Source organism: Malaya genurostris, chromosome 1 (genome assembly GCF_030247185.1).
Source record: "Malaya genurostris strain Urasoe2022 chromosome 1, Malgen_1.1, whole genome shotgun sequence".
NCBI lineage: Eukaryota > Metazoa > Arthropoda > Insecta > Diptera > Culicidae > Malaya > Malaya genurostris.
Genome location: NC_080570.1, coordinates 29,788,602 through 29,800,727, shown reverse-complemented (window position 1 = coordinate 29,800,727; position 12,126 = coordinate 29,788,602). Strand labels below are relative to the sequence as shown.

General features: G+C 40.3%; 1 protein-coding gene across 1 annotated transcript; it reads left to right on the top strand.

Moving 5' to 3' along the window:
* Positions 1 to 1,153: 1,153 nt before the first annotated feature.
* LOC131435813 (alpha-amylase 2-like) lies at positions 1,154 to 4,809 on the top strand. Its single transcript, XM_058604030.1, has 2 exons — positions 1,154 to 2,910; positions 2,976 to 4,809. The coding sequence occupies exons 1-2, from the start codon at positions 1,441 to 1,443 to the stop codon at positions 2,985 to 2,987; spliced, it is 1,482 nt and encodes a 493-aa protein (XP_058460013.1). The 5' UTR covers positions 1,154 to 1,440; the 3' UTR covers positions 2,988 to 4,809.
* The last annotated feature ends 7,317 nt before the right edge of the window (positions 4,810 to 12,126 follow it).

Below are 12,126 nucleotides of genomic sequence, written 5' to 3'. Positions count from 1 at the left end.
AAATTCAAATTGCTACCGCATCCACCATCTTCGACACATCTAGCCCCATCGCAACTATTTTCTGTTCTCAGATTTGAAAAAAGAAAATTTGCTGAAAAGAGATTTGCATCATATGATCAGGCCTTCGCTAAGACTGAAGCGTTTTTTGAAGCAAAAAGTGGTGCAGAAATTTTGGAACAATACGAAAAACAAATCTGTTGTTTTCGTTGCCTGAGTTGCCAAGCTACTAAAAAATCAATCATAAAAAATAACAACGTACACAGAAAGAAATAATGAAATTTACACGAGATGTAAATCAATAGTAACATGGAATAGACATGCACTCTTAGAAAAAATGAAATTTACGCTTGACGTAAATTCAAACATGCCATAATTTCTTCGGTGATGACACAGTATTACATCTACTAACATGTAAAAATAAACTTCGCATCTATATCGATGTAAAATTTAGCTACATTAACTGTGAAGTTACTGATATGACTTATCTTTACATGTTTTGAATCGTGAATGTAAGTGAATCGCGACGCTCCATTTATGTGCATCTATAAAGATGTAAACTTTTCTTAGTGTGTGGGTTGAATCGAAATTTTGATTGAAAACCTTCATCGATGCAAAACTTACCTTTAATTGCATTGAATTTTCAATGAATATAACTGTATCTTTCAATTAACGCTCATTTTGCTATAAAATTGTATTGAAACGTACAAAATTGTAAAGTAATTTTATGTTTAATTACCTGCTCCAAATATGTGCATGAAAATAGATGTAAATTCAATTTAAAATATTTTTATCTGTGTAGACTAAAACTAATTTATCAGAAGCCTAAGAATCGTTGATTATTTTAAATGAATCAAATTTTTCAAGAAATTATGATTATGGATTCTGTTTAAATTTTAAAATTCTATGACGTCCAATACGAAGCTCCGCCCTTCATGCTGGTCGTCTTTGAAATCACAAACGCGTTTAACACGATAACAGAAAATTATCCACTCAAAATCCTTTATGTACGAAGTGATTTGTTTTCTTGTCTGATAAGAGTTGAAATAATAAACAGTTCTGATTCATCGATTAACAGAAGTAGAGGCCAATACTCTAGCAAACAACGAACTCGTACGTGTAGAACTGAACGATGACCCATGATGGCCTCTCAGTGATTCATCCAATCAAAGTGCCAACGACAACAGCGGTTGAGACATTTCTGTTCACACAATTTCCTCATCCGCCAAACAATATCTTGTTGATCAACATCAATCAGTACAGTTGACCCCGTCGATAAGGAATTCACTTGACAAAGAGAACAGCAAAACCCGGCGGCGCTTATCGCCACCAGAGTGCCCGTGATCTAGAACGAAGCGATCTGCTCGGAAGCAGAGTTTATTTAAAAGAGTAGAAAACAACATTCGAGTCGGTTGCGGTTTCGCAGTCACTGGTGGAACAATCATGTTAGTGGGTTTGGTGCTAGGACTCGCGACCGTTGTGAGCGGTCAGTTCGAGACGAATCAATGGCCAAACCGGAGTACAATAGTGCATCTTTTCGAGTGGAAGTGGAACGACATTGCCGATGAGTGCGAGAGATTTTTGGCTCCCAGTGGATATGCAGCCGTTCAGGTTTCTCCACCTACGGAGAATACAATCGTGAACGAACCGAAGCGACCATGGTGGGAACGGTATCAGCCGATTTCCTACAAACTGCACACGAGGTCCGGAACGGAACGGGAATTCGCTGACATGGTTGGTCGGTGTAATAAGGTAGGAGTTCGGATCTACGTGGACTTGGTGATCAATCATATGGCAGCCTTCACGGAAAATGGCGGTACTGACGGTTCGACAGGTCACGCCAAAGATATGGATTTCCCGGGTGTTCCGTATGGAAGAGCGGATTTTCATGATCCGTGCATTATTAGTGACTATAAAAATGCTTGGGAGGTACGAAACTGTCAACTGGTTGGACTACCGGATCTGAATCATTCATCGCAATGGACACGGGACCGAGTTGTAGATCTGATGAATAAATTGGTTGGTTTTGGGGTGGCCGGGTTTCGTGTGGACGCCGCCAAACATATGTGGCCACAGGATTTGAAGCTGATTTACGAACGTGTGAATAATCTAAACATCTCCCATGGATTCGCCCCGGGAGCGAGAGCTTTCATAACACAAGAAGTCATCGACTTGGGAGGAGAGGGAGTTTCCAAGTATGAATACATAAACTTGGGAACGGTGACGGAATTTCGGTTTTCGGCCGAAATTGGTCGAGCTTTTCACGGACGCAATCAGTTGAAATGGTTGTCAAGTTGGGGGCCAGACTGGGGATTCCTGCAATCGAGTCAAGCCTTGGTTTTCGTTGACAATCACGACAACCAGCGTGGTCACGGGCCGGGCGGAAACGATGTCCTAACTTACAAGAACTCCAAACCGTACAAAATGGCAACGGCTTTTATGTTGGCCCATCCCTACGGTAATCCACGAGTCATGAGCTCATTCGCCTTCGACAATTCGGATCAAGGTCCCCCGCAGGATTCCAACGGAAACCTGATCTCACCGACCATCAATTCAGATGGCACTTGTGGAGCCGGTTGGGTTTGCGAGCATCGGTGGCGTCAAATTTACAACATGGTCGGATTTCGGAATGCCGTTGCGGGAACACAACTGAACGACTGGTGGGATAATGGGAACCAGCAGATAGCATTTTGTCGTGGGGACAAAGGGTTCATTGCGTTCAATGCGGACAGTCTGGATCTGGACAGGCCGTTGCAAACCTGCCTGCCACCAGGAACGTACTGTGATGCTATTTCCGGTAAGCCAATCAATGGATCCTGTACCGGAAAGACGATCGTCGTTGGGCCCGACGGTTTTGCAAATATTCGCATTTCAACAAGCGAAGAAGATGGCGTAATTGCTCTTCATGTCAATGCAAGTGGATATAAATGTGTTATCTATACCTTTATCGTATTGTTTATTGTGTACTTTCGTTTCAGTACAAGCTGTAAGCAGTGAGTGTTTCGAAAGGAACCGTCCGTCCCCAGACGCTTGATTGAAGCAAAACCGACAGCATCGATCTGAAAGCCCAGCAGGTTCCCACATTCGATTATCATCATTTTAGACTAGTAGATGCAATAAATCACTTCCAACCGAACCCGATTGGGCCTTATCACGTGCAGGCTACTCAGAATGCGTCGTAATCCGTATTTGCAAATACCCGTACCGTTAAGCCACATTAGGCCCACGTTCGGAGATGCATACAAATCTTAATAGGGCTATATTATGGTGCTTTATTATTCGCACGGCAATTTATGTGAACGGACCTTACGCAAATTACTGGCCATAAAACGAACTGTCGAATGTGGGCAGACATGTGGCCGGGCAGTAGCCTGGGTACAATCGGGTACTATCCGGGCCCGGGACTCTCCGCATCTCCGCCCGGTTAGCCGAAAGCCGCAATTCTTTCTCGGTCTCGATCTCGCTAGCTGCAGCAGGATAGAATTAATTAATTAAGTTACAACAAGAAATTGCAATTGAGGGCTGACAAAAGGTGTTATTAGTTAAACACTGTATGCCGGAATGGGACGGGTTATTACCGACCGGTACTCAGCAGGTAATTACATAATCCGATGTTTTTATTGCGTTTTGTTTTTTAATGTGCTCATAAATTTGTCCGCAAAGAGTGCTCCTCCGAGAAAACACGTTGCACACTTTTGTATTTAATCCATCTTCTGGAGATTTCAATTCAGATGAGTTGTTACTCTAATTAAGAATAAATTTCACAATTGAATATAGTTCAAATTTAAAATCGATCACTTCTAGCCTTCCACTGGAACGAACGCACTCCAATTCCAGTTCCAGTGTTGAACATTTAGACATTAATTGGGAAGTTGACCCAATTGGATGCTCGTAATAATAGCATGGTTCTTGACATCAATCAACCGGATGAGTGTCACGCGATTCCGGTCACTCAATTGACAATTGCTCTGTATCACGTATGCAGGTCAGATCAGATATACCGGTCAAAAGGGGTGCTATTAAAACAATTATTAGTCCGCCGCAATCGAATCACCATTCCGACGAGCAATCACGGGAAGCGTTAAGTTGACCGATGATACAAAGCGATACACGTGTCTCGAAAAGTTTTCATTTGCGTGTGGCTAAACTTGAAAATCCGAGCGTTTGCGGCATTAAGGGCAACACTGTCATGTTAAGGGACCAGAAACCTTTCATAAGCGGTAGCCATTTTATTAATCCGAATTAGAATATATTTGTAGGCAGAAATAAATGGTAAAGCACGAAACACTTATCCCAAAAAAATTCTACACTCTAAACAAAACAGAAGTATTGTTATCATCGTCGATTTTTTTTTTATTTTGCCGGATTCGGATCAGCTTTCGATTCTTCTTCAAACCAGCTTATTTGAGAATCTCCCAAACCGATATAAATCTCCTCACTAACCGGAAACAAATTTTCAAGCGGAGCCATTGTGTGTTGCAAGTCTGATGCCGTGGATTTATTAAACGACTTCCACACATCTTCCGGCTCAGTAGTCACATGCAGAGCTGCTAAATGTCACTATCAACGAGCAACTTTGCACGACGAAGATTGGAAAGTTTATGTCACTAGACTGCTGCCAACCAGGCTCTACCAATCATCATTTATTGAGTGTCTGAGAGCCGATCTGTCATAACTTAAATTCTCTTGATATTATACTCACCAGGACGCTCATTGATTGCCGATGCGATTGATATTATCTTCATTTCTCCTGTCACTGCTTGACTACGATGTGACTAAATATTAATCAAGTAGCATAAACATTGAATTAAATTCATGTACACCAATAAACTCCGAAATCCGATGACTTTTTACAAAGAACAATTAACTTTATTAATTTATGTTTATGTTAGTACTCTCTCATGGAATTTTTTTACTCCAACAGGGAATAGGAGAATGAGAGAGAGAACAACCTGTCTTTGACTGAGTATACTTCAACTTGGTCATTGAACTATCGAGTATCTCATTTGACAGACACTTTGACCGTACCGATTACAGTTGACGATGATTTTAGTCAGTCTGTCAAGGTCATTCGACATGACTGACAATTTGCAGCTTTGGTCACATGCATTAAAAAATATCAAATACATTATATATCAATATGGATTACTTAAACGAATTCAATACACATCGAAAAAGACAACACAGTAACACCATTTCATGACGGAAAAGGTTATTAGTTCAGTCACGTTCAATAGTTTGCGTTTAGCGTGCACCCAGAAGTGAAATCGATAGTCCCAGGACAAAAGGGGCTAACTGCAAATGAGAGCCCATCTCTGTTTACTTTCTCTTTTGATTATGACGGAGCCATTATTGCAAATTCTCTAAACTTTCCAATATAAATCGAAAGCTTGTAGTTTTACCTTGAAGGTTTTGCGAAGAGTAAAGCGTCAAATATGAAATCAGTTCGGTAAATCGTGAAAGAAATAGTAAACAAAGAGAACCTGTCATTTGCAGTTGGCCCTTTAGTTGTGAGACGGTCGAAATGTCAAAAATAATAGAAGTGTAAACTTTTTTATATTGAAGTATGTTTTTTTTTCTGACGAAAGTAAATATCGCCTATAAATAATGTAGAATTACGCAAACGAATTTAACTTTTCTCTCCCCTACTTCTATGTACGTGATTCGATGTCCGCATCGCTTGAGGGTGTCATGCTCACAAAAAAAGATGTTGCCAATGATTTGTTCGAGAAATATGAGAGCTGGTCAAAATATACATCCATTTTACATTTTACACATGTTTATATAAATAGGGATTTTTATAAAAACAAAATGTTCTCATCCGAGTTAGTATCAGATTGCGATTATAAACCGTATTTACAGCTTATTTTTTCGTGCAGTGTATATCAAGAAATATTCCATATATTTGGAGCTGGTTTGGTTCAGTGTACTGATTGGGAAAATTGTCATATGCGCAATAAAAAATTTGTAGTGTTTAAGTAACCTTTTTTGCCACCGCACTTTACTGTGATGTCCCTCATGAATCGCAAGAGTGATCCATATTGAAATATAGTATATTTGAAAACATTCAGGATCGTCGAAACATTTGTCTGATATCTCCCAAGCAATATCGGCGTTATTTTGTTCTGAATCAGAAGTGGAAGAATAGCTAGATCCGGGCTGGCGGTTTAATGCATACGGCGCTGGTCTTACACGTCAGTTGTCATATGTTCGAGCCCCGACCTGGATGGATTCATACTGTCAGGAGGATCGTAGTACTAGCCATCCAATGATTCTGTGCGCTAAGAATCGGCTGCGAAGTCTGTTGAAACAGAAAGGCCAAATTCTACAAAAGAAATGTAAAGCCAAGACTTTGGCTTTAGGAAGAAAAGCTTTCCAACATGTCTACAGATTCATCTCCATTGTCAATTTTTTTTGTTTCGGAAATTTCCTTTTCATTTCTTCTCTTTGCAAAGCAGACTTTTGCGCACTTCTTTTGAAAGAAATTTCAATATGTTAAATTTTGCGCTCCTAAAAATTAGGACAAACAATGTTTCACGCACGGTCTCGAACCTTTACGAAATCTAAATTCTCGGTTGATTTTCCAGAAGGCCGTAACAGCAAGTGACAGTTTCTCTTTGTTCACTCTCTCTTTCGATTATTGTGATGTGATCTAAAAAGATTTTCTTGGATTTCACAGTTCTGTTTGAAAGTCGAACGTTTCGAGCATCATTCTATGCAAAGAGTTATGTGATAAACCTGTAAACCGCTTGGTAATTAATAGAAGAGAAAGTAAACAAAGAGAAACTGTCACTTGCTGTTACGGCATTCTGGAAAATCAACCGAGAATTTGTTTGCAAGCCAGCAGTGAAAATCAAATCAGCTGATCACAAATTGAGCATCCAGTGTTGGAAGAACAATTTTTGAGTAACTCAAAACGAGAATTTTGGGAAAATTGAAAAAAAATCTTCAAATCAAATAATAAAACTATGATAAAATTTTATTCTATTAATCTCTTTTATACTTTGTGATAGTTTTGGTAGAAATTTTGAGATCAAAAGGTTTTATCCTTATATTTATTTATTTAAAAGAAAAAGTGAGCTAGCCTCACTGCTTCGTCTTGAATCCCATGCACCACGCCAAATGTGGTGGAGTGTGCATAATCTTGATGGTAGTTATATGTCAGAGATGCCAGATTTCGTACATAGTACTGCAGACATTTTTTTGTTGTGCAGACTTTTGCAGACTTTTCAAAATCTAGGTTTTCATAGATTTTCGTCAAAATTAACAGACTTTTGAAATTGCCGCGACCTTTTTTTCTGTTGCTCGCCAAGTCAGTTTTGCACAGCATACTTTATACATAAATAACGACATACCAGCTAACTGCAGATTTTTTTTCGGATATACAGACTTTTGCAATCCTGTCTGAAGATATTAGAAATTTTTAGCTGGCATCTATGGTATATGTGCATTGATTCAAACCAAAAATTTCATTTCATTAGACTATAAACGAATTTCAAAAGTAGTTTGCAGGCATATTCTAATCAATTTTTAGTGCATTTTATTTTTGTAAAATAGTAGAAGTAGTATTGTGAAATGAGATGTGCTTTTGTTTTGAAAAAATGTGGAATTGAATATATAAATTAATTTCTTAAAATGTCTTAAGATGATAGCCATATGGCAAACGAAACTTGTGCGTTTCTGAACCAGTTTTCTTATTCGAGCAATGAGATTTAGGAAAAAGTCGAACATAATTATGAAGAGACATGAAAATGAAAATATATTATGTATTGTGTTTTCCTCGGCAGATGTTTGCATGTCGAAATTTTGTTAGTCCTGCGGCATGAATGGTTCAGCCGTACCTTAAAGACTTGGTGGATGTTAGTGGTCCGTCCGTTGGCAGTCGAATTTAGGACGGGAGTCGTTGTTTGGTGGTGGGGGGAGGTTTTTAGGGTTGAGGGGTTTGGTAAGGTGGCGGGGGTAGAGTTTTGGTTTATGGTAGTGGGTGTAAGGGGCGAGAGGTAATGGATGTTAGGGGGGAAATCTGATGAGCGGGAGTTCAGGCTGCTATCCTGTTGAACTGGTGTGTGTGAGCATCGTTTGAGAGTTATTGAAGGGGTTTGTATGTTGGGTTATATGGAGGCTGCCGCATGCTCTTAAGTGTTGAACAAAGGGGTTGGTGAGTTTGGCCTGATGTCTGTCAATATGTCGACTGCAGAGACCTCATATCCATTCCGGCGACTTTTTCTGCCCAGAGACGCTAGTGTACCTGCGTTTTCGTTGCCCGGGATCCCGCTGCGTCCAGGGATCCAGCAAACCGTGGCATTACTGCCACAACATGTCTCAATGTCCTGGACAAAGGGGTGAAACAATTACAGGAAAAAGTCCAGTAAGTACAGGAACAAGAACTGGAAGCGCAAGAAAAAATACAGAAACAAGTATAGAAAGTAGAGCATCAATTACTGCCAGTAGAAGAACGGGTCCAGTCAGTACAGAAACAAGTGCAGTATGTAAATGTAAATGTAACAAATGTAGAAAGTACAGGAAGGAGTGTAAAAAATATAGGAACAAGAACCGGAAATGCAGAAAGCTGTACAGGAACAAGTACAGAAGTTATCATAGAAAGCACAAAAACAAATACAAAAAGTACAAGAACAACTACAGAAAGTAGATCAACATTTGAAAATAATTCTCGAATAGATAAGGTTTCTTTCTAATTGAAATCAGATAAACCCGGTTTATAATTAGAAAAACTCTATTGCTTTCAATGAAATGAGATGATAAAAGTATACGCTATAAATGTAACCGCATGCAAACTTGAACGGCGTAAAGTGGCTGAATACCGAAATCCCGGACACTATAAAGTCCTTCATATATTTGTATACATGTAATACATATCCAAATGAAGAGTCTTAAGTGTTTAAATAGGGCTAGTACACAGTTCGGATACGAGGACTTGAAGGTTTGCTTGAGGAGCAAATGCAACTGGACATTAAACGTGAGCATTTACTTCAATGCAATAAGACGAATAATGTTGTTTACATCTAGTTTTATAAAGAGTTGGATGCAATTCAATTCGCAAAAGACAATAACAATGTGCACTATGTGGAACACGAGAACATTAGGTACAACATTCCAGTATATATGGATGATAGTGCTATAGAAGTGCGTGTGCATGATCTTCACTCGAGCGTCACCGATTATTATATACGCTAAACTATACGGAGAGATTCTCTCTATCGAAAAAGAAAAGTGGAAGAATTTTTTCCCCGGTATTCTAAATGGCGTACGTGTATTACGCATACACTTGAAGACACACTGCCTATACCTTCTTATGTGATTTTCGGTCAAGATACAAGAATTCCGTGCAAATCACTTGTTACCTATGACAATCAGATGGCCACATGTCAGTATTGTCAAAAAGCTGTTCACTACGGTAAGCCATGTGATAAACTGGACAAGGAGACAACTACACCAAAGGACAACAGTGCTTCCATCACACCAACCCAAAGCAATCCCAGTACACCTGTGACAGTCACCAACAACAGTGAAGCATCCACTTCAACGAAACCATCCAACGTAACCCTTATAGAACAAAGTACACCAGCTGCAGTGAACAACTTACCATCCAACCAACCAGCAACAGCAAACAATGTACAACAAGGCTCATCTCCAGCAACTAGCAATGAAACCAACAACAATACCATCGATGTGGCAATGGATGACGAGACGAACCACGAACGAAGTGCCTCTCAATCCTCGCAGGAGGGAAATGGAAGCTCCTCTCCCCCTAGAAAAAGGGTGACAACGAGATCCAACTCAAAAAAAAATTTATTTTAAAAATCGGCTCAATCAGCCACGTAAAGCTTGTACGCATATAGGCCTGAATAAAACTATCTTTTAAATAAAAAAAATGAAGAAGTACGACGACTGATTGAACTGTTTAATAGAATATATCGATCATTTAAAATTGTAATTGTCTTACTCCACTTCGATAGCTAGAAAATCCCCACGGGATTGATCTCTGTAGTTTTATTTTTGGAATGTAAGAAAACGTGATTCTATGATTCTACTACGTAATTCCAATTTTCGTGATTTCATAAGGCAGTCTAATGATTCGCTTGCGATATTTTTGTGGCTAAAAACCATACGAAATCATTATGAAATTCCACATATTTTTTGCCTGAGTGTATTAAAATTGAATTATCGGTATGTTAAGAGAGCTGTATTCTGTATTCCAAAAATCGGTATAAATACCGATAAATCGGTATAGTTGGCAGCACTGGACTCAACGCTGAAAACAGAAGAATAGAAAACACCCACGAAGGTCCCCCGCGTGCATTGTTGGCTTGAGATGAAAACCCCCTGCCCACGGTAGGAGACACTCGCAACTGCCGCGACCATTCAATAATATGTTATGACCCGGTTCTGTGTCGTTAATTGGAAGATGCTCAATGCATGGGCTTTAGAGGTGCGCATAACAGCTCATTTTGGTGAACAGCTCCGAACCGATCAGCTCACCAAAGGGAATCGATTCGATGTATCAGCTCATCAGCTCTTTTAGTTTGAACTTAAGGTTCATTTTGTGCGCCGTTTTTCTTATGCACCGGTTTTCTTTCATATGCATGATCGAAATTGAATCATTGATTTGCAATGATGCAATGAATGCAATGCGAATTAATTTATCTTTAATTGATGTCGACTAAATTGAATCTTTCAAAGAGCCGAAGATCCGATCAGCTCGTTGCGTGTTCCTTTCGTCATAATACAGTGAATTCGGTAGCAAATTAGTGAGCTGGTGAGCTGCGGTTCTTTTGAAAAGAGCTGTGAGCTGTCAGCTCACTTCAATGATTCGATTCACTGGAACAGCTCAGGAGCGAATTGCCCATCTCTAATGGGCTTCAATGATGTGAAACAGCGAACGGGATGCCTCTTCGAGAGGCCGCCAGGATCCGAGCAGGGTAGGGTAGCATCTCATCAGCAGCGGCGCTCAGCAGAAGTGCTGGAGGTAATTGAAATTTTTATGACTCGTAACGCAATAGGCCATAAGGAAATTTACACGATCAATAATTAGCAGTGACACATTTATAAGTGCCATGGCGGAGCGGGCCAGGGCAGTCGGGAACATTTGCTCTGCTCAAAATGGATATTGTCAGCTATTTAAAGGCAAATTGAACCACGAAAGAAGTCGAAAGAACTCTTTCTAATCCGCAATCGAATGCCACAGATTCGTGAACCGGGACGAGCGAAGAGGTTGACCATTCAGGATTTTCCCACCCATGATTCATGAATGCATCGTTCCGATGACGACGACTACGACGGCGACCTAGGCCAGATTGTTCGGTTTTAATGTTTACACGGATGTCGATTAGGTTTTTGTCTGCGGTGGGTGGAAATCGAACTATCTCCGTGGGGTTGTTGCAAACGTTCACAAACGCTCAGCAGAGCAGTGGGTCGAATATTTCAACTGTGCAACAGCTGTGAGTCGCAAATTGATTGTCCGCGGCCAAAGGCATAAAATACGCCAACCGCGGTACAAAAGAATATAAATTTTAAATAATTAGAAAAATGATAAAACCATCTTTTCCTGGAGTGCCACTTAGCTTTGCATGGTGCGGGAACCTCGCCAAAGCAGAATTCCGTGATCTTTGACTAAACGGTATTTTCTCTTACTTCCCTGGACGGCCAGCAGTCTGGACCGGGGGGTTCCGTGGCGATTTGCTGTCGGCGGTAATTAAGAGAACAATAGCCGATAGAATTTTAATTACGATGAAATGTGTACCCATTCTGCTGTATGTTTGCAAACATTGTGGACCGACGTCTTCCGGCGGTGACCGCAAGAGGTCACGCGAGAATTCTGCCGTTGCAACCCAAACCTACGACCACCGATGATTTCCCGTGGGCTCTTCGGTTCTGTGCTTCTGACGGTGGTCACTTGCCGCGTATGACTTGATGACCGATTCACATGGTCGCAGCAGCGCAACTGACAATGAGATCTGTTTCATCAACATTTTAAATTATGTTAAACTATCAAATTAAACCAAGCGTTTAAGGAACTCCCCACCGCCGCGAGAAATGAACTTATTCGAGTGAAGACCATTCAAACGGGCAAAGAGAACATCGAATGGTGATTATGAGGTGTCATTCTAT

What these genes read in the sequence shown, in the direction of transcription:
- LOC131435813 (XM_058604030.1), top strand. Translation starts at nt 1,441, where the DNA reads ATGTTAGTGGGTTTGGTGCTAGGACTCGCGACCGTTGTGAGCGGTCAG.